This window comes from Anastrepha obliqua, chromosome 1 (assembly GCF_027943255.1).
Source record: "Anastrepha obliqua isolate idAnaObli1 chromosome 1, idAnaObli1_1.0, whole genome shotgun sequence".
Lineage (NCBI taxonomy): Eukaryota > Metazoa > Arthropoda > Insecta > Diptera > Tephritidae > Anastrepha > Anastrepha obliqua.
Window position 1 is genome coordinate 9,651,379 of NC_072892.1, and position 23,246 is coordinate 9,674,624.

The following is a 23,246-nucleotide window of genomic DNA, read 5'->3' on the forward strand; positions in this document are numbered from 1 at the left end:
CTGTAATTCATTTGTATTGCAGCGTTTGTACGTTTTCGTGAAGTCCATAAAAACATCTTCCGCTTGTTATTGTTGTTGTAGCAGCATAAACATTCCCCTATACAATTAAGGGGAATGCTGCTGGTGGGACAGTCATTGCCCGGATATAAAAACGCAACGTAAAACCGACTACTGCCTTTGTCTCTTTCTTGTTTCTCTCTTCTATGTTGCATCATTTAACATGCAAAAAAAAAAATCAAATCAATCTAATAACTACTACTGTCACTTTTGCCTCCTTCTAATTTGTATATTCTGCTTTAAAGCTAAAATTGTCTCCAAGTCAATGTTCAGCTTCACTCAGTTTCCGATGCAAAACCATGCATTGTTACTAATCCCTCAAAATTATATCTCTAAAGTAATTGCAGATCATCAACAACTAACACATATCCATATACGATTGCTTTAAAAACAAAAAAGCTTTTTTCGTGTTAGTGTGCGCTTGTCCTCAATGCTCAACTGCACCTTCAAATCGACACTCTATGCAGACATTTGTTCTTAAGTTTACTTATATGTATATAAATGAGGACAGCATAATTGTTTCTATGCACATCTGCTCCAACTCGCATGTAGTTGTGTTTTCGTACTTTACACATATTTTGTTTAGCTAGCATTTAAACATGATACCATTCGTCACTGCTCTACCTCGCATTTGCATCACAATTAGTTCTTAAAGTGCATAAAATATTGCAATTTTTCATGTCACTCTGAGTTTGTGGTTGCTTGTACATTATTCTGTTCGGCTTGTAGTTTTTATTAGATTTTTTGTTATTAATATTTTTCTCTAAAAACCTCTTGCTGACGTTATTTTCGCACCATTGCAAATGCATCTCACTTAGATTTGTTTTCGTTCTTTCTGCTGTTTCGTTTACTGCTGCTATTCGCTATTTGCTTGCGTTGACGTATCTACAAAGAAAAAAAGGAGGCTTTCGTTAGAAAGTCGTTTGCTGTTTTTTTAAAGAATTTTTTTTTTTTGTTATTTATATTCAAATTACCTCCACTGTTAGCGTTGCTGCCGGTGTTGAGATTTAATGCTGTCGTACTTGTGGCTGTTGTCGACGTTATGGATATGCTTGCTTCGGCGGATGGCGTTATTGGGCCAGCGGAGTGCGGCGTAAAGCCGGGCTGGCTCATGCACTTTTGACGCACCTCGCGTATTTTCAGCTGGAGATCTTGTTTTCGCGGAAAGACGTCGATATGCTTTTTCTGCAATGAAGGGTGGAGAGATGAAAGTTAATATTAATACGCGCATAGAGGAGAAAAGTTGTGGCAGAAAATTTTATATGCCCAAGCTACAAGAGAACTGCTGATATCGATAACTATGGCTTGACAGCTGAGAATCGCAAACTGAGTTGACATTTCTGTTCAGTTTGGCAGTGATCATGAATCGCTTAACGCCAGAAAAACACTTCCAAATTGTGGAAGATTACTTTGGAAAAAAAAAAAAAATAAATAACAATAATAAATTTGTTCGCGCAGTTCATAGAGCATTGACGGTATCATCGGTGCTTATTTTCTTCAAAATGAAGTGAACTGGGCATCTATACTGCCTATAAGAGACGTATCGCTTGTGTAGACCGTTCACGGCAAAAGGTGTACGAAATAAAGTAAGATACATCGTATGCTTTTGATCGGAGGCAATGAACTATCAAATTCAGGGTTTGACAGCTAATTCGTCAAATTTACTTTGAAGTCGGGAAACAGTGAAATCCGCGTAATAGCAACATTTGGATATTTAATATTTTCGACGACATTTTTATGATTTTTTGTTTTTTTAATATTTGCAATAATTTTCGAGTTAACATTTTTTTAGCCTTGTCGAATTTATTTTCTCAACTAATTAATTTTTTCTTCACTACCTCGCTTCTTGGAGATTTTGGATCCAGGCGCTTTTTTCAAGTATAAGCGTCTTGCAATGCTTTGATTGCATTAAGGCAGTGATGTGCTGGAATGGTGAGTGCTATCGAGCTAAGCTAAGTAAATTTTTGTTCCAAAAAAAAAAAATGTCCAAAAATTAATCAGCTAAACCCCGACGAGATTTGGTTCCAACTTGCCATATACTGCGCTTAAAAATCGATTTATTGCAGTATTCAATTCAAGCCATCATTGACGCCATACAACGAGATTTATTGGAAAAAGTTGTCAAAAAATGAACTAAACGAATGGACCATATAACTCGTAGCCGCTGTGGAAATATACCGGAAATCATATTCACAAAGAAAAAATTGCCATGAAATTATTTATCAGATTATAATAAAAAAAGAGGTTGTCTGTAAAGTCGGTTTACGATAGTTTAACGTGACAACGTCATAAGAAAATATTGATGGAATGGTTGCAATTTTCAAAACAAAATTTTAATTTTATTTGTTTGATAGATATTTTGTATGGATATAGAGGAGGAGGTAAATGGAATCGCAATGGAATAGGTCAAGTTACATTTACACAAACGTGAAAAATGACGAAACATTTATCAAATTCATGAAAGATATCTTCAATTTCGATTGTGCATCAGACGTTAATAAGTCAACAACACTAAGAGGCACCATCATCGATTTGCCTTTTTCAAGACACTTTACACTCGAAACACTCCCTTTCATTTCCTACTTTTTCTATAATCGTCCTATTCTCAACAGAGAAATGGTTCATTACCATGCACACAGGAATGTATGTGAATTTATATACAAATGCGCATATACATACATATACATACATATATATGCTCACTCAAGTAGGACAGAGCCAGATGTCGAACGTTGCCGAATGCGGGGGCCGATTGTGCTCTTTGTCGTTCGTTCCGCGCTCTCGCTTGCAGTTCAAGCACATTAGCTTACATTTGCTTGCGTACGGAATAGATTCGTATATTTGATATGTCCATATGACTTGTATGCATCTTTACATATAGATTTGTTCTTTCTGAAAATTGCGCGAAATTGTATATGCATATGCATGTTTATATACATATATTAGTATACAACATATCTTATAAGGTATGTGGTAAATATTACCATACATTTTTTCCTTCATATATAATAAAAAAATTAGTAATAATAACATTAAAACAACAGGTATTATTAACAAACTTGGTTTTATTTTAAATTCTTCAAGTAAATCAAATTAATAATAATCAATAAGAAGGCATATGCAAATACGAATACGTTAATTTATATATGTACATATGCGCATATAGATACATATATACGCTCACTTAAGTAGGAGAGAGCAAGATGTCGAACGTTGCCGTTCGGTTGCTTTGTTTGCTTTGTCGTTCGTTCCGCGCTTTCGCTTGCAGTTCATTCAAGGTAACGGCAATGAGCAAGGTAACGACAATGAGCAAGGTAACACTAATGAGCAAGGTAACGTGCGTGCAGCCTGTTAAATCGAATTATAAGACGTTATCACGTCAAAATGTGTATTTTCATTTTAAGTTCTAAAGCTCTAGAATACGCCTAGAATACGAGGCGTGTTCAAAAGTCAAGGAGACTTTTTATTTTTCTCGAAAAATATTCTGACTAAAAAACGCTTGGGCGTGGCCTCAGCTTTTCCAAGCGATGCAGACGTTATCTTCACAACTGTGGCAAATCTCTGTCAATTCATAGATATTTTCTGTTTTAGGAACAATTAATAGTTGGCAGTGCCAAAGTCCGGTGAGTACGTTGGTTGAGGCGAGTTTTCGTTAATATTTTTGGCCAAAACATTCAGAAATCAACAAAAAAAAAAAAAAACACGCAAAATATCAGAAATGAGAGCGGGCATTTTTTAGTTCTTAGCTTAATTCTATATTATGAATTTAATATTTTATTTATTTAACAATCTGAATAGTGGGACGCATTTCTCGAGTGAAATAGTAATCTTAAAAAAAAAATAATAAATAATTGGCGCGTACACTTCTGTTAGGTGTTTGGCCGAGCTCCTCCTCATATTTGTGGTGCGCGTCTTGATGTTGTTCCACAAATGGAGGGACCTACAGTTTCAAGCCGACTCCGAACGGCAGATATTTTTATGAGGAGCTTTTTCATGGCAGAAATACACTCGGAGGTTTGCCATTGCCTGTCGAGGGGCGACCGCTATTAGAAAAATGTTTTTTATTAATTTTGCCTTCACCGAGATTCGAACCAACGACCTCTCTGTGAATTCCGAATGGTAATCACGCACCAAACCATTCGGCTACGGCGGCCGCCGTAAGTAATCTTTACTTTGAAGTCGGGCAGAGCAAAATCTAGGTCAAGTAGCCTGTAGATACTATTTATAGTAACTTAGTAAGAGCCTTCGTAATAGGGGCAGAATTATTGTAGTTTGATTTTACTATTGAATTCATAGTAAAATCGTCAAGTTTTGTGGGGAACATTGAAGCCAATCTGTTCAAGAACTTCAGGACAATCAAGAAAAATGCAAATAATATCAAAAACAAACATCAAAGACTGAAGGGTACGTTTATTGGCAGAGGACACCAGATTTATTAGCATGCACCGGACACTGTAGGATGTTAGTGGATCAGAGAAATGAAAAGGTTGGAGAGCGATTCGAATAAAATTTCGTTGTACCTTTTAAAGTCTACAGGGTTCGGCACTCGAAGTGTAACCAATTTCAGAGCGCTCGCGCAGCTGAAGCTTGGGCATCAGCTGTCTGTTAGTTGGCTAAATGACAGTCCAGAGTATTGTCTACAAGTGCGCGGAAGCATTTTGTCGACAGTAAACGAGAAAAAAGAAAATGAGTAATGAATTTCAAACGTAATAGTTTGATTGCATTATATTTGGCTGGAAAATCACAACCAGCGATTGTTCGTGAGCTCGATAACCTTAAAGTTTTTGTTTTTCCTTGTTCACTCCTCTCGGAAGCATAGGGCCCCGACAAGACTTGTTTTGCGTTGGTTTCTTTAATCTAAAGTAGCGTCTAAAATTAAATAAAGTTTTGTTTATCGCACCATTACTCGTTACAATGATACTGGTAGCATCGCGAAACGTCATGGAGCTGCTCATGAAAACACTCCAACGTCACGTGAAATGGTTCAAAATGTGAAGAAGCGACTTGAGCGAAATCCCCGACGAAGTGCCAATCAAATGGCGAAAGAACTGAACCATCCGACCGTAGCATTCGCCGCATACTGAAAAATGATTTCAAAGTCAAGCTTTACAAGATCTAAAAGTAAATGCGAAATATTATCGGAAAAGTACTCTGGAGGTTGCTTTGAAGCCGGCGGCAGATAAACATTTCGGTGGCAAAAAGTACGAGTGAACTAAGAATGGCTAAAATACAACGTTCCGAATTTCATTGCGTCCACAGAATGGCTCTCAAATTCACCAGACGTGAATCCGATGGATTATTCGCTTTGGGGCATTAGTCAAGGCAAAAGGTGGTCATATCGAGTAAAAGTAAATTGATTCTTAATTTTGTATTATTTTCACATATTTTTTACTTTGAATGGCATAAAAGTAATTTTCCAAACTAAATTTATGGTCTTTTTAATTGGTTACACTTCGAATGCCGGACCCTGTATTTGAATGAGAGGCATAAACTGGATTCCCAACCAAAAATGCATATTCGAGCTTAGAACGAACTAGGCGGCTACTATATATACAATTTTTCTAGTATAGGGGTATTTAAAATGCAAAAATGTTAAATTAGCATGAATCTTCCGCAATATCTGACTAAGATGATTTACGATTGTAAAACCAGAGTAAACTGTCACGCTTAAATTGGAAAACTCTTTAACTTTAGACAGAACAGAATTTGATAAAGTATAAGAGGAAGGAATAATATTCAGAGTTTTTGCAAAGATGGCATGAAAACATTTCTTTATATAAAGTGGGAGCTTATTTTGGACATTCCAAGCGACAGGGTTGCAACACTAAAGAATCATCCGATTAGTAAGTTACTTTACTAAACAATTTTAGATCACGAGCATAGAGTAAAAACTAACAGTGGTTAAAACAGAACCCAATGTCATTAATTAAAAAAACCGAAAATAAAAGTAGGGCCAAGAATACTCCCCTGTGGTACACCAGACGCGTCTACAAAAGTGTAGGCAGTCCAAGACAGTCGGTTCTACGTTACCGAAACGATCCGGATTTATATCCGGCCAAGGACTGTCGCCCCAGCAGCATTTCCCGTATGCAAGTATGGGGAATGTTTTTGCTGCTACAACAACAACAACAAAAGTGTAGGATTCGGTGTTTTCAATTTGAACAAACGACTTTCTTTTGGAGTACTCAACCATGACATAAAAGTTGAATGAATAAAGTTTCCGCGATAAGATATTGTGCGAAACAGTGCCAAAGGCTTTTGAAAATTCTGTGTTTATTGTGTCAACTTGACGACTGTTCATAAATGCAGAGATACAGTATTGTGAAAATACCACGAGATTGCTAACTGTGGAGCGCCCGCAGAAAAAATCTTGCTGGTATTTGACCGAATATATTTACTGAATTTTAATAGCAAATATTCTTGCTGCGAACTTAGTTTTTGCTTTTACTCGAAGTACATACCTGAAATTGCATTGTGGCTTGCGCCGATGGAAACATGCCCTGCTCGCTAAAGAGCTGATAAACATAATTGCGACGTATTTCCAATACCTTTCGATGACCTTTTTCACTGGCATCGGAGCGCGCACTTTGTAACGGAGTTTGGGGAGTTCGCGGTGAACGATCTGTCTCATCAGAATTATCCAAATCTATGAAAAAATCAACACACAAAAATGAATATATAATTTATAATTTTTTTTTTGCTTTTGACTTCTGACTTACTCAGCTGCTCAATGCTGAAATCGGGTCCAAAGAAACGTTGTGATGGTGTTGATGGCACAGATGCTGTTTCAATGGCTGAATCATCCTCGCAAACTGCTAAATAAGAAATGAAAATAAGTTAGTTTACTCAATTATAGCAAATACGTATACGAGGGTCGCTTGAAAAGTTCATGCAAAGTCAGAGAGATGGTACTTGAGCGTATCGAGGTTATGTTTAGTTAGTAGGAAGTCTTGGAAAAACACACCACGTTTCAGCCTATTCCTTGGTCAATTTAGATGGAGTACGGTACACTAGACAGGGCTAGTTTACTTGGTCGGCTGCCATAGGAATGACCTATTTTGATATATTTCTTCGACGAATGAGTTGTTTCCTTTTCTACCACGACAACGCACTGAATCATGTCTCAGTTAATGGAAAAGGGCTCTAACTCATTTCACATCACCGCCATTTTCAGACTTGGCTGCCTGAGTTCACTCGGACTACTATTTCTTCCCAAATTTGAAGAAATGGTTGGCGAGAAAAAATATTTTCTTTAAACGAGTAGGGGATTGCAGAAACGAATGGCTATTTTTCAGACTTGAATCCTAATATTCGGAAGGAATAAGCTTAAAACGAGACTATGTCGAAAAATAAAAAAGGTTCTCTCCAAATAATTAAGTAGTTTGTATTTTTGCACGAACTTTTCCTTTTCCATCACGTCAACGTACTGAATCTCAGTCTCAGTTAATGGAAAAAGGGCTCTAACTCATTTCACATCACGGCCATTTTCAGACTTGGCTGCCTGAGATCACTCGGATTTATATCCGACCAAGGAATTTCACTTCAGCAGCATTCCCCGTATATGGATGGGGAATGCTTATGCTGCCACAACAATAACAACACTATTTCTCAGACTTGAATCCTATTATTCGGAAGGGATAAGCTTAAAACGAGACTATGTCGAAAAATAAAAAAGATTTACCTCAAATAATCAAGTAGTTTGCATTTTTGCACGAACTTTTCAAACTACCCTCTTATCTATTATTGCACATTGTATATGCCTTGACTGTCACTTACGTTTTTTTGGCGGTGCACTTGGCTGTGGCGCATTCTTCTTACGATAATTTGTACCGTAGACTCGTGGCGATGATGGCACTGCAATTGCGCTGGGCGATAAGCAGTCCTCGGGTTTGAATTGTGGCAATGCCTGATATTTCTTTTCGAAGTCAACCTCTTTCAGCACGCTGTAGACAAATAAGCAATAACATTGCATTGAAAATACTTGACATATCTACAAAACGTAGTTCATTCTCTTGAATAATCGCTTACCTATCCGTATCGCCGTTTTTCTTTTTGGTTGCCGATGTCGATGTCGATTTTAATGGCGATTTTGGATTCATCATCCCACTTATGCCACTTACAATACTGGAGCTGCTATTGCTATTAACTGCCGACGGTGTTGTTGGCATATGCTCGTCGCTGTTGGGTGTGGTTGTCGACGAGGTGGGTGTGGGCAGCGCGGATGTTATCGAACTAACGACCGTATTGACATTGCCAATAATCGGTGATGAAGAGTCCACCATAATGGGTGAATTGAGCTTCTTCGTAGAAATGCTATTACTGTTGTTACCAATTAAGGCAGTGGTAGAAAATGAGTTGACATTGTTGTTATCATTTGATAGATTGTTTGAAGCTGCATAAAAAGAAGGTGATAGTAGTGCCATTATAAATAATTAAAACAAAAAAAATGCCACGCAACAAATACATACACAAATTCTTGCGACGTTGGCATTTCGCACGTCCCAATTGTGCCGGTGTTGGCGCCAAAATGAATTGCTGTTTACCACCAACGTCATTCTGTTCATCATCGGCGTCTACAGCTGAAGCAGTGCTGCCATCTGAGCTGCGTTTACCAGCTGAATCGGGTGGATTCAAGGCGAATGTTGAAGTAGAACATGCCGATTTCGGCGTGGTAGGCAATGATTTGTACGGTGGCGATTTTGGCGTGGCTTCTAAATAAAAACCAAAAATTACAAGTTGATTCAAGATTCATAACATACCTATAAATATACAATTCATTCCTACAAACCTGTATAGTTGTGCATCAAAATTGAGTTGTTGTTCGTATTGGCAGCACTGTTGCCACCGATATTTGTATTCACTCCAAAAGCCGACTGGCCATTGTTTTTCTTATAGTTGGCATATGAGAATGGAGTGGGTTTGATTGGACCACAACCTGCACTGCCGTTGCCGCCAGCACTGGCTGATGATTCCGTTTGTGGCTGCATTGGCAGTATGGCATACTGGAAGTGGAAAATGGAGATTTTAAATGGCTGAGGTTAAATATTTTTGGTTTCAGTATGGGCCACACATGGTGACATTTAGGTGAATACTAATGAGCATACGGAATAGGAATTCAACTACAACTCAAAATACAAAAACAAATTTGAGTGCGAATCCAAGTACGAATGTCAGTATAAATACAAATACGTGAATGCGACGCTTTTGTAGGCAAATATTATACAAGGTGGCCCAAAATTGATCATCCTATCGGAAGATGCTATAATTTTTGCAGCTGGGGTCGTACGTCAATCATAGTTGACACTCAAAATCAAGATTTCATGTTTTTATTTATTAAAAAGAAATAAGAATAAAAAATGGATGATTAATTTTGCGCCACCGTGCACATTTACTTTTTCCATTGTTGTTAAATGAAATTTATTTTTTTGTATATTCAATTTAGGAAATGAAAAAATAGATAACTTGATAATATTCATTCCATTATTATTCCGTGACTTACCTGATTCAACATGTTGTTGACCGTAAAAAGTATCTGCTTCTGGCCCCCGGCAATTCCACCATTACCACTACTCGTTGCCGTGAGTATCTGCGTTGGCGTCATGGCTGGCGCGCTGGCAAAGCATGTGGGCGCAGCCGCGCTGATGGCGACAGTGGCCGCCGCAGGTGAAGATGGCACAGAGGAGTTTGCCGCACCAGCTGTGGAATTAACAACAGTTGCTACATTTGAGTTGAACATTAAAATCGAAGTACTGCCACTGCCCCCTTCGTTGCCGACTTTTTTGCCAGCATTGAAGGCGGCGTTACCGCTAGTTGTTGCTATTGTGTCGTTGCTGCTAAAAGTGAATATGTTATTGAGTTTATTATTATTGTTGCTGCTGTTAGTAGTGTTAGTAATGGTTATGATGTTGTTATTGTTGTTGACGCTGACATTGCTGCCGAAGCCGATACCATTGCCATTACTACCGCCAAGACGAGTTGCATTTGCTGCGAGCGCTGGGGCTGTACTCAGTAACGTCAGCGTACTACCAATTGGCGGTGGATTGTTGCCGAAATGCACTGTCCCACCTGCACCGCCTGCAGCCACTGCATTGCCAGTGCCCATGGCCACAATATTGCCATGGCTGTTGTTGTTGGTCGGGCATGAAGTTGCGGCGAGTATGCGCGCGTTCGCCGGCAGTGTAATCTTGTTGCAAGAATTTACGCTGATTAGCGATAGCGGACGCAAGGTGGCAGCACCGCTATTTTGCTGCTTCAAGGCGATAGGGGTGGTCGGGGTTGAATTGATGTTCAGCGCGTTGGGATTGTTGTTGTTGGTGGCTTTGTTGATGCCGCCACTGTTATTGGTGGCCAATACGTAAGTATAGGTAGCGGTGCCGCCGCTGTTGCCAACATCACTCAACTTCTTAAATTTATGTGGAACTAATTGGGCGCTAGTAGCGCTGGCATAACGTTGGCCGTCGGTGATCACTAACATTGTGGATGGTTGCTGCGTAGGCTGTGGGTATGTAGCTGTTGTTGCCACAGCACCTGAAGCTGGGTCTAAAATTGAAGCATCCACGTCGCCTTCGTTGAGCTGCGCGCCTTTGACCGCTTCGATCAGCATTGAATCACACAGGATGGTGGGGCGTGTAGCCGATGGATTTTTGTTAGGCACATCTTTTTCATTGTCAATCGGGTTGGTATTATTATTTAGACAAGCACCATTTTTTAAGGTAATTAGTGTTTTTATAATCGTTGTTGTTGCCGTTGGGGTAGACGATTTCGTTATAGCCGACAATTGTGGCGCGTCATTGGTATTGTTGTTATTAACATTTGAGGAGCAATGAGAGGGGAAAACATTAAATTTCTCAGTTTGGGAAGAGGCCGATACAGTTGTGGATGTGGATGTGGACGTTGAAGATGAAGATGTGAATGTAGAAGATGAGCAAGTGGTGGTTGATATTGTTGTGGTTGCGGGCAGGGTCAGCGGAGAAGCAGCTGAACTGACTGCAATTGTCGCGCTTCTTGGCGCTTTGTTAAAGAACAGAGGTGGTGGTGTGGAACTAAGCGAATGAGAATGCGAGTGTGGGTGAGAATGCGGATGATGGTGATGATGATGGTGTGTGCGTATGATTGCGAACTGCGCGGTGCTGGGCACTGCCGCCGCGGCTAGCTGCAATGCTGGCGATGCATTCAACGACTGACGTCGCAGCTTAGGCGATTGTGGCTCAGCGCCGCTAAATGGTGTAGGTACGCGTGTTATCACTGTGGGTGGCGTCTCTACGCGGCGCTGATGCAGATATTTTAACTGCCGATGTGGTGAGGTGTGCTGCTGTTGTGGTGTGAGTGAACGCACGATTGTAAATTGACGTCGTTTCAATGGTGGCGGACGATCGGACGGCGACTCCGTTGTGCTCACAGCAACAATTGAGCGGAATGTTTTGGTTGTTGGTGTTTTACTGCAGTTCGGCGTTGTTGGGGTGCTCGTTAAACGCAATTTCGGAATTGTATAAAACTCGATATCATCAAAATCGGTTTCTGTTTCGTATGCATCGTAATCGTCGGCGGCGTCAGATATGTGCTGTTCTCTGACATCTCTGTAGCGTTCCGAGTTATTGACGACTGAAGGTGCGGAGTTTAGAGGATTTCGATTTCCGAAATGCAAGTATGTAAATGGTGGTGATTTGTAAGCGAATAATGCACATATGGACGTGGTCAATGTAAAACGTGAAACACGAGAAAGTGAGAGAGAGAGAGAGAGATAGCAAAGAGTGATGTGAAAGAAAAGAGAGACACCAAATGTTATGGATAGTATGAAAAAATGGCTATACAAAGTTGTATGAAAAATGAGGTGAAATAAACTGAGGTGAAAAACTATAAATGCCGTAATGAATCTTGAAAAGATAGTGAAATTTGGTTTGCATCAACATTACGATGATCATGATAAGGAGATACCGTCTTTCGTGCAATGTTCAGCCATTTTCGACAAACGATTGAAGAAACCATACAGAATATTAAATACAAAAACGTTTTGCATAAAAAAACAATATACCATAAAGAATAAAAAAATAAATAAATCAGCATAGATTAAAATAAAATGCAACACAATAGCAACAACTGAAAAAGAAAAGTTACTGTGATAAAAATTATTGCAATTGTTGTACTTGTATTCAAGTTTATATGCTAAAACTAACGGTTATTGACATATATATTGGGGGGCTGCGTATCACATTTACATATATACATCATAGTTCTTAACTTGAAGCTTACTAGCGGCGTTAGGACCCTAGGTAGGTAGGTAAGTTTGATGGCAAAAGTACCTAGGCTACACTACAAGTAGCACTAGAGTGCCGTTTTGATATATGATGTAGACTGCAATCTGCGAAAAATGTCAAAAGCTTAAAGGAAGAAAAACTATCTTTACCCATCCGGTGCTGTTGAGGTAGTGGAGGAGAGCAACAGGATCTAGGCTGGAAAACTGGCTGGTTATCACTGAAAGGTATACTAATTAACCTCAAGCGCCTAGTCGTTAGATTCGGACGTTTGCAAAAAACAATGACACTAGACAGGGCTAGCTTACTGGAGCGGCAGCTCTTGGTCGGGAAAAACCTGAATCATTCCGGTAACGTAGAACTGGCTGTCATGGAAATGTGCAAGGAAGTCTCTTTCTCAGCAGGATCCCACAGCTTCTACAATGTGGGTACAACGCAAGTTCAAGCTTCTCCGCATGAGCCAGTGACCGGTGATCACCGCTATGAATTTGGAAATTGAGTGGCGCGGTATCCTCCCCAGCACTTTAAGCGTCCTGCTTCTGTCGTGCTGAGGCCAAAGTGTGTTTGAGATAGCGCGCGATTAGATAGTATATTCCACCTGTCTTGCGCTTTTTTAAGAAAGAAATTGTGCAGTTTCCCCATTAACAGCGGTCAAAGGGACACCGATGCCTGAGATGGGAACAACTGAAACCAGTTCTGTACACCTTTTTCCTGCAAGCTCACCAGCCATTTCATTTCCCTCTACGTTTCTAAGCCCTGGAACCCAGATAAGAGAAATGTTTCCTGTTTATGTCTCCCTCCCAACAGCGATCTCTTAACATTTCGCATGCTTGCAGGATCGCGAAGACCTCTGCTTGAAAAACACTTCTAGTTTTCGGCAGTTTAAAGGAAACTCAAATATTGGCCGATCGAGAGATAACCCCGGCTTCAACTCCAGATTCCACCTTGGATCCGTCCTTTGGATGGAGCTTCGAAATCTTTTTTTGCTTATATGTAATTGGCGCTCACTCCCTTTTTGAGAGCTCCTCCTCCTATTTGTGGCAATGCAGGGACCAACAGTTTTAAGTTGACTCCGAACGGCAGATGGTTTTTTCTGAGGAAGTTTTAGAGCAGAAATACACTCAGAGGTTTGTCATTGCCTACCAAGGGGCGACCGCTATTAAAAAACACTTTTTCTATCATTTAGTGTTTCATACGCGGATATTCGATCCTGCGTACTTACGAATGGTAGTCACGCACTCACTCATTCGCCTACGGTGGTCGCATTTTTGTCTTACTAACCTAATTTAAGATTCTTTATCATGCGCTTCCGCTTACCACTACAGGCCTCAATTGCTCTACATTTTCTATATTTAGCGTTGGCAGCAATAATCTAATTACTTCATCTCGGAATACGAGTGAGCAATGGTTATACGCTTTTACAAGGTGGCGCAAAACTAATTACTCTCTCCGAAAGCTTATAATTTTTACAAATGGCGTCGTACGTCAGTCATATTTGCCACTTGTGAACTAGACAGCTGTTAGACAGATAAACATACAAACAATGGAGTGCGTAAGGGTCAAAATTGGGGTTTTTATCACTAAAAATCATTTTTTTATTCGGTAAGAAAATGATTCAAAAACAAAATTGGATGACTAATTTTGCGCCACCTCGTAGGAATCTCTGTGCTAGACGTGCAATTAACAAGCATACTTGTAAAGAAGTGGACCTATGAATTGAGCAGACCGACGTGAATGTAAAAACTGATCTGACAAACATGATGCACACATTCAAATTAAGAATCTTACAGATAATAAATAAGAACGTTTTAAAATTGTATAACTCGCATTTCCTACGTACCTCTACTTCCTTCCATGGTGTTTGGGCTGCGCAACGGATGCCCCGTAGCCTGTTGCTGTTGTTGCTTCTGACTCAGACATGCAGCTGCGCCAATTGGCACATTGAATGTAAATACACCGCCGCCACCATTCATTTTGTAAGGCGAGACGAGCTCTTGCTTGATATCCTCCTGTTTTATGTGAATTTGTTGTGGCTGTTGTTCGTCTAGCTTTACGCTTTTCGGACTTATTGGCATGGTTTTGAAAGCGCCGCCTAAAATGGGAAAATTAAACTTGGTTATGAAAAGCGCAAAGAAAATCTTATGAGAATATGCACTTATATTTATAAAAAAAATACAATTGAAAAAAGGTTACACTATACAAAAATTGTAAACGGCAAAGGTAAGACATTCGAATACTGGAAGTAAAACTTTTAGTTGTATTTAGTCTTTGTACTTAGATGTGCTTGCAACCGTTTTTCAGAGTTGTATTTTGCTTATAATTTATTGAGCTCGCCTGTTGGCTGGAATGGTGTTACACCGATTGGATTCTTCGGACTATTATAGGAATACATCGGCAGTTGCTGAGGGCTGAGTATGCTGCTCTCGATGTTCGAAGCGTACGGCTTGATGGCCTTCGGTTTCAATGTTATATCGCGTTCGGTGCCCGTGCTAGACGCGCTGTTGCCAGATGTGCTGGCCCCTGAGTGCTCCAGAGCGTCCATTTTTGTTTGTATCTCGTTTTTTATGCATGATACCTCCGAAGTTGAGTGCTTTGGATATGGAATAAATTCAAACAAATATGTAAGTGTTTTTAGAAGCTAAGCAAACTCATACACTTTTTAATATTAAATTTTCAAAAAGGCAGAACAATAAAATTGGAAACCCATAAATTATTCTCTATTCTATTTGACCAACCTTCTCATTTTCAGCTGTGTTTTTATTTTTAACATTTTTAACCGCCAAAGTTGTAGATTTTCTATAATCGTAGGCTGCGTCTTCGACATCTGAGTCGGTCACACGCTCGCGACATTTTAAATCTATTTGCTTCATTGTAGCGTCCTGATGTGCGGGATTGGTGTTGTTATTGGCCTGTTTATTATTTGTAGGCTCATCTACCACCAGCATCTGCATTATAAAGCGATTTTTATGTGCAAACACATTTCTTCTATTAGCTATTTGTACTACTCACGTGCTCATCATCCGACTGCGTTTCGTCCGATTGCACTATCTCCGATTTGATTCGCGGTTTTTCCTCTTTGACATGTCCCAGAGTTTCTTCAATTGTTAACGGAATAATGTCACCTTGTGAGTCGGCAGCGGTGTTGCTTGAAGCGCCCACTGAACCGGGACTTTGTATTGGCATATCAGCACCTAACGCCTCGGTACCATCCATCGAATCATTGCGCTGTTTCGCATCACCGATGCCCGGTGGTCCTCCTCCGGCTCCCCCTTTGCCGGAGCTAGACGATTTACGGCGATCTTTTGAACACCACTTCCACTCCGGGTGCAGTTTAAAATGGGCATCTTTTACCGAACTAGCCAATTCATGGTACTTGGCTTTCTGCTCCGGTTTCAATGCGTACCACCATTCACCGAGAATTTTGCTAACAGTGCGATTATCTTGGTTTGGATGCTTCTTGTGTACCAGTTTACGGTGCTTTTTCGAGAATATCATAAAAGCGTTCATCGGCCGACGGATTTTGTTCTGTAAGCGTGGAAAGCAATGAAATTTGTAATGAGGAAATAGGAAAATATACTACAAAACTTACTATTGTCACTGAGCTTAGCGGCTCCTTGTCACTGGCGCCAGCACCGCCACCGCCCCCGGCTGCCCCTTTAGCTTGTTGCTGCTGTTGTTGTTGTTGCTGCTGTAATGCACTTAGCGATTGCGAACGACGCTTGGCCGCCGTCTGGTGATGGCCCGTCCCGCTGTTGGCCGTAGTTGTCGGCGTTTTCGGCTCGCCCATTCCATCGTTGCCGCATTCATTTGCCAGCGAGTTGCTATATCTGTAGTTGTCACTGCTGCTGTTGATTGCAAAGCGCGCATGCTTTGGCTTCGGATGCGCTAAGGGCGCTGATGGTTCGAAAACGTCATCGTCCAATTGATCGTCATTGTCCTCCTGTGGTCCGCTGTTTCCCCCGATACCACCTGACGCGCCAGCGCCACTCGCACTCAAACTACCGCTCATAGCAGCCGCATCACTTGTTGAGAAATTCAACGGTTTCTCCGGTGAATCTAAGTCCATAACGGTGTTGTGACTTTCACTCAAACTATGATTGCTGTGATGGTTGTGTGCGCCATGGTGGTTTATTAGATTAATTCCTTGCGCTGATTGTTGTTGCTGTTGTTGTGGTGGTGGTGTTTCCGCCGTTGGCGGTATGATGCCGGCTATTGTAAAATTGGTCGGTTTAACGGGGGATTGACTGATGGTGGGCAACAGCGTTTGCCATTGATATATCGACCCCGGCGGAAATCCTAAATAGAGAAGAAACAAGAAATTTGAAATTAAATGCAATGCAAATGGTTCAAGTTGAACACTCCACAAACCGTTTTTTGGAATCGTCTTTTCGTTTGACATTGGTGGCGGCGGCGGTGCCTGGTGTTGCATATGTTGCTGGTGTGCGGCAGCTAGAAGTGAGCTGTTGACACCCACACCCAGCCCGCTACTAATAGAAACCAATGTGGGCTGCACTGCCTGCAGCGCAGGGTTACCGCCAGCCGGTGACAGTAATGACACTAATTGTGTGGGATCAACGATGACAGGATGAAAGGACTGCGGCAGTGTTGGTGCTGCGTTGCCCCCAAGCACACCATTGGCTGCAGTGCCATTATTGGCAGCAGCAGCGGCTGCGGCGGCGGCAGCAGCTGCAGGTGAGATCCGTATAACGCTAGTAGTGGCATGACCAACACCAGCGACCACCGAGGCTGGTGGTCGGGGCGGTGCAATTACCGCGCTGCTGACCACAGGTGGCGGTGGAGGTGGTGCAGCGGGCGATAGCGGCATATGAGCATGCGCCAGAGTCGGTTGTTGCAAATGTTGTTGATGCTGCTGTTGATGAGCCGTAGCGGGCGGTGGTGGCGGCGCATGGTGCACTGACTGCAAAGAGGAATGATGTACATTGCTGTTTGCTCCGAGTAGATGTGTGGCTGCGGTTGCTGAGCTTGGCAGTGTTGGAGTCTGATGATGCACCACCATGGAGACGGGCGACTGTTGCGGCGGTGGTGCCGCAGCGGCGCCCTGGGCACGCACCGATTCAGGGCGTATAACTTGCGAATAGCCCACTGGGCCATACTGGATGGGGCTGGCTGCAGCCTTCCATTTAGCTGTATGCGCGTCCGCTGTCGCAACGGGTCCACCGCCGATCGGCGTGAAAAAATTCTGTCGATTGGAGACGACTGGTACGGGCGAGTGGGTGACGTTCATCGGAGACGTACCATGGTTTACGGGTGACGAGTAGGATGGCGTGGCCGAACGTGAACTGCTGAGTGACACTGTGGAGTTAAAAGAGTATGAGGTGAAATCGGTGGTAAAAATATAAAAAAATATTTATTAATAATATTCAATAATTACTTAAGCATTGCAGATACAAATTGCCCGCTAAATTGTCCTTTGGCAAAAAAATATTTAAGTTCATTTCCACTGCACGCACTTGGGCAACAACGAAGTTTTATACAACTATTATGCGCCCGTAGAACATATAAAATATGCAAGTTTTTTACTGCAAATACTATTTTCAAAATTATCTATTCTAACAAAATTACGTTTGAAATATAAACAAATTTCTGAGCGTGGGTCACGAACTGTTTTTATCTGGCTTTCTCTTGTTTCACGTCTGGCTGGCACTTCTTTTCGTTGCTGTCGCTCAAATGACTGTTCATTGCAGTCTACATATTTTGCTTTTCACACCTACCCATTTTTGTTTGTTGTTGTATTATGCTGAGCTCTATAACTGTCTTCGATTTTATAACAATGGCCACTTCACACGTTTCTACTTTGATGGTTTTGTCCTTTTGCACATTTGCCATTTACCTGCAGACACCAGGGTACCTCCTTGCGTGCATAGCAACAACAACACAATAAATAAAGTGGTGCTGGCAGTATTTGAAATAGTTTTTCACCCAGTAATTGTTATTGTTTCAGTTACTGGCCGATCTATAGAATGTGTTTTTGTTTGTGTTGGAGTACGTGGAAGTTGAAGAGAAGTAATGATTTGAGCAACAAAGCGAATTGTTGTGCGGCCAGCAAAGACAGGTGAGCGGGTCCTTTTAAGCACTTGCGTTCAACATTTTTTGGCAGTATTTTTACATCTTGTAAAATGAAGAGCCAAAATACATACGTATGCATGGTAATACATGCACAAAATACTTTTTTTGACATGTTTCGACATAGATTGAATAAATTTTAAACAGAGGCGTGTATAGGTATTAAAAATTCACAAAATTTATTTCTCCACGAATCAAAAATGATTCAAACGGTTTTTGGTACACAATTTTGAAATGTTTACCCACACCAACACATTGTACGGCGGCTGTGAAAGCCCTTCTATCAACTCTAGTCACCTCAAAAACAGTATATGACTGCTTGAACCTTCTCAACATATTAGGAAATTTAAACACAGTAGTATTAGGGTGGGTTAGTGGACCATGAGACATGAGGAAAATGAAATAGCGGACCATCTAGCTAAAAAGGCGGAAACATAGTCTCTAATTGGTCCCGAGTCTTTCTGTGGACTTACAAATGGCCTTACTAACGAACTTCTTAGGAGGGGGAGGAGAAGAAATTCGTTGAACACTGGCGAAATTCTATCGGCCAGCGACAAGCGAAACAATTCCTAACGCCGGACAGAGGAATTTCTGATAAGCTACTTTCACTCAGCGGAGTTGACTTAAAACTTCTAATTGATTACTTGTTACTTTACAGGCCACTGCAGTCTGAAATACCTCTGAAACGAAATTGGTTTCTTTGAGTCCATCATTTGCCAATTCTGTAAAACGGACACTGAAAATTCAGAACACATTCTTTGTAAATGTCCTGCACTAGGTAGAAAACAGCTACACCCCCCTGGTGGTAGTGCCGTGCATTCATTTAAAATAAGGAACAATAAACTCCAGAAAGTGGTATAATTTTTAAAAAGCCTCAAATTATTGGGTACCTCAGCAGACTGTGCACATTAGATCTCTTATGATCGCAGCGCACAGTAGTATAATAATAACCCTCTGCATTTATCAAATTCATCAATTATTTCCACTTACGAGCTTTATTTGTTCTTTTTTCAGTGAGTAAAAAAATTCATTCACGTGGGTTGTCGAGGAAATAGTGCATTGATAAACTTAAATTGACTTTTGGAGTTGAAGTACTACACTTAGCCACTGTGCAATATTTAAAAATAAACCTGATCTTGGTGCCAGACCATAGAAATATAGAAAATAATTGTAAAGCAGATGAGCTTGCAAGGAAAGTTACAACACTAAACATTCGCCCAGATAATGTACTAATACCGATTCCCCATTAAAAGATAGACACTCTATCAATGCAGCTATCCGTTGGTGGAAATCAGCTTTTTGCCAAATAGGCAGGCCAACTTGGCAAGATGGAACCACGGCCGCACAAAATCGCTACTGAATCTTAGGAGACAGGATATGAGGAATAGAATGGAATAGAATAACAGGGCATTGTCTAATTGGAAGCCATGTACACGTATTGCTCTATTCAGAAAAAGGCTTTCCACGTTCGGATTTGCCTTTTTCGACAGCATTGAAGATGTCTCACAAATACGTTTGCTGAAATTTATAAAATTCATTTCATTCACAAGTTGGTTCAAAGAAGACTCAGGAGTTCAAAGGACAAGCTATAGTGGTATCACAATGGGATTATTCAGGCCTAAATGTATCGAATATTAGCCGCTCAACCTATCCAGCCGCTGTGAAACGCTGGCACAACGAGTTCCAACATGGCCGTGATAAACGGTCATTTACTAGGGTGGCAGCCCTTGGCCTGGAAAACCTTGAGTCATTCCGGTAACGTAGAACCGGCTGCCATGGGAATGAACATAAGCCAACATGGCCGTCAATCCTTGCAATTGATCGTCGATCCAATCGATGCTGTGCGTAAATTGTTAACGTAAGATCATCAAGTGACATAACGCGAGATAGAGGTATCCTTGGGCATTAGTGGGACTAGCATGCTTTCAATATTGCATTCACATTTGTACGTCAAAAAGAATTGTTCTCGTTACATACCGCGCATAATTTGACAATTACCAAAATAAGGATTTGTGTCGATTTGTGTAAAGAAAGGCCGAAAAAATCCAGCCGCGGTAGATCAAACCACGTCTATGACATCGTAACAGGTAACTAGTCTTGGATCTAAGCATATACGCCGGAAACAAAACTGGAATTGACATTATCACGATCTTAATCCAAAAGAAGTTTTATTCACGGAAGAAGCACCTCAAAGCAAATGGTCGCCTGCTGTTTCGGAAAAATTGGTCACTTCGCAACTTTACCACCAGAGAAAATTTAAATAGTCAATTCTAAGTGGTACACAACCATTTGTTTTCCAGAAGTTTTCGGATAATTCAGGCAAACTAACCGCCGAAGATAAATCTTCCTCTAGCAATGCGAGCTCTCACGTATACATGGTCAAGTAAGTTTAGAAGATGCTGCCAATTTTTTTTCCTTGTTCACTCCTCTCGGGAGCATAGGGCCTCGTTAAGACTCAGTCTTGCGTTGGTTTTGTTAATCTGTTTTTGATTTCTGACAGGGTAGGTGATTAGCCTGCCGCTACCAGTCCTAAATAGTGCCCACCTGTCGTTGCTTTGGAACAACGCCTGCTTGCTGCTTTCAGCGCCATCTGTGCTTCACATTTTCCTGCCAGAAGGATCGCGCATGGTTGAGGACTTCGCTAAATTTGGTGAGTCTGCTATTACCGCGGTTGTCCGCTTCCTCTTGCTAGCGCCACTTATGCAATGTGCAACTGAAAACGCGTTTAAAATGCCCGGGAGCCCCATTGTTTGAGGGTCTGGAGGACGTCCCAAAAGCGCTGACATCCTACATGATGCCTACTTTCGGTATTCATAGAGGTCGGTCTCCATCTAGTATCGCTAGGGACCAAAAGGCCTATGCGTGGCTTGTTGCCAACCAGGCTAACGTAACCTAACTTAGAAACAGGGAAAGTAGATAAATTTGGAAAAGTGCGGGGACCGTGCTTTACGTGGGATTTGAACCCACAACCTATGGGATGGCAGGCTAGTACATTTACGCTAACTTTCGAGGCTGCAGGTGCTGGCTATATTAAACCTTTAATCGTACATTTTATCTCAGCGAATTTCAATATCCACATAGTCTTCCCTCATGGTGCTTCGTTGCCGTCTGAACAACTTATTGGACGAGTGTGCGAATACATGTGAAATGATCGTGCTCCCAATTTTCTTTTTCCCCATAGCTTAATAACAGCCCCGGCAATCTATCATCCTTGGTTTTTTCTCATTTGTTCATACTTCGCTTACCTAAAATATTAGCCACATCGGTCTCCTCCTGGTCAGAGCGGCCCGCCACGCGATAATTGGGCGATGTCTCCGAGTCGCGTGAAGTGTCTTCGTCCGCCTGCGTTTTACTGCTTGAACGACTATTCATATCGCTAATGACAATAGAGAGTGCACACATGAGGTTACGTTACAATAGAAAACACAACAAAAATAATATACCTAGGAAAACGGCTAGCGCCATTGGGGCGTAAAGCGCTGCCTTTCTGATTCAGATGGCGTGAGCACAAGCCGCGTCGCTGAGATTCCTTGGAGCACATGCCGCATAGGCGACGCCATTGCTTACCATTGTATTTTTTGCGTACACCGGACTCCGATTGAACAATGTCACCCTTTTTGAAACGATGCGGTGTAGTTGCTTGAGATCTGCAAGCAAATTACGAAAAGGTTAAGGCACCTCAATTAAATAATTGAATTAGTCGCAACGCTACCTTGGGGTGCTTGATGTGCTGCCGCGACTCTGCACACTGCTGCGTTTGCTGCCCGCCGATAGCTTCTCGGGGTCGCCATCGCCCAGCGTGTAACCATCAATTTGAACACCTTTTAATTCATCATCCGACTCGAATTCATCATACTGCCGTGCTTGTCGGCGCTGCAGATCATCCGATGGCGATTGTGAGAGTACGACTGATGAGTGCTGCGGGTGCGGTTGATGACTGTTGGTGGCACTTAATTGTAATTGTTGTTGCGAGACAACAATTTCGGGTACCGACGTTGCGCCAATGTTGACGTTACCGTTATGCTTGCCAATAGTGGCCGAGGTGCTGGCGTTCACAAGTAGCGGTTGCCCGCTGCCACCGACAGTCTGGAAAGGTGAAGTGGCAGTCGTGCGATAATACTCTTCTTGTTTTTGTAGATGCTGTTGTTGCTGAGCGGCAGAGGCGGCACTGTATGACGCCATATGCTGGGGATGTTGCTGCGCGCTCGTAGGTGTAAGATGTGCCGGACATTTACCATCGTAACGCATCGCCACATAAGTCAATTGCGAATGATGGCCGGCGCTACCTTTGTGTGGTGGAACGTTGGTGCTGCTGCCACTGGCATTGCGATGTTGCTGTGGAGGAGTTAGCAACGCGGAGTGTGCGCCGCCTACTTTGTGAGTGCCGCTTGTATGTGGAGAAGGAGAAAGTTCACGTAACTCGTCCCACCACGGCGGAAGTAGAAGACGCAAATCGGCACGTTTCACCTTTTTAAACTGCGGCGAAATGGAAGGTATTAAAAATTAATAACAAAACAGGGTACAAATTGTTAAGATTATCACAAATGGATAATAAAATAATAAAGGCTATAATAAAACGGCTATGTTGGCCAATATTTTGCAATCTGCACCAATTTATAAAATTTCACTTACAACGCATTACTAAAAAATGCTAGCAACAACAAAAATTGAGACTTACGATTGGCGTAGAATCCGTGTTTATTTGCACAGTGAATTGTTTTGTGTGTGTATTGATGTCGGTCACCATGCCCTCCACAAATACGTAACCCGATCGCCCTTCAATTTGACTGCGCACACAAACGCGCGTATCCAAGTTAATCTAATAATATCGGAAGGCGAGGGAAAGAGCATAAA

At 41.6% G+C, this 23,246-nt stretch overlaps 1 protein-coding gene across 2 annotated transcripts in view; it reads right to left on the reverse strand.

Annotated features, from left to right (window-relative positions):
* Window positions 1-228: 228 nt before the first annotated feature.
* The window catches only part of LOC129251127 (putative transcription factor capicua), a 35,196-nt gene continuing 12,178 nt past the window's right edge, over window positions 229-23,246 (reverse strand). Inside the window, exons 4-22 of one of the 2 annotated variants that reach the window (XM_054890508.1) lie at window positions 23,071-23,211; window positions 22,105-22,868; window positions 21,836-22,039; window positions 21,638-21,768; window positions 16,677-17,621; window positions 15,898-16,604; window positions 15,318-15,833; window positions 15,044-15,253; window positions 14,643-14,898; window positions 14,149-14,400; window positions 9,557-9,753; window positions 8,846-9,059; window positions 8,526-8,768; window positions 8,086-8,449; window positions 7,834-8,000; window positions 6,777-6,869; window positions 6,519-6,703; window positions 1,032-1,242; window positions 229-942 (exon numbers count right to left, since the gene is read on the reverse strand). In XM_054890508.1, the coding sequence (XP_054746483.1) occupies window positions 914-942; window positions 1,032-1,242; window positions 6,519-6,703; window positions 6,777-6,869; window positions 7,834-8,000; window positions 8,086-8,449; window positions 8,526-8,768; window positions 8,846-9,059; window positions 9,557-9,753; window positions 14,149-14,400; window positions 14,643-14,898; window positions 15,044-15,253; window positions 15,318-15,833; window positions 15,898-16,604; window positions 16,677-17,621; window positions 21,638-21,768; window positions 21,836-22,039; window positions 22,105-22,868; window positions 23,071-23,211 (5,829 nt within the window). In that variant the 3' untranslated portion in view covers window positions 229-913. Of the gene's footprint in view, window positions 943-1,031; window positions 1,243-6,518; window positions 6,704-6,776; window positions 6,873-7,833; window positions 8,001-8,085; window positions 8,450-8,525; window positions 8,769-8,845; window positions 9,060-9,556; window positions 9,754-14,148; window positions 14,401-14,642; window positions 14,899-15,043; window positions 15,254-15,317; window positions 15,834-15,897; window positions 16,605-16,676; window positions 17,622-21,637; window positions 21,769-21,835; window positions 22,040-22,104; window positions 22,869-23,070; window positions 23,212-23,246 lie in introns of both variants that reach the window. The other variant, XM_054890503.1, reaches the window with a different exon arrangement.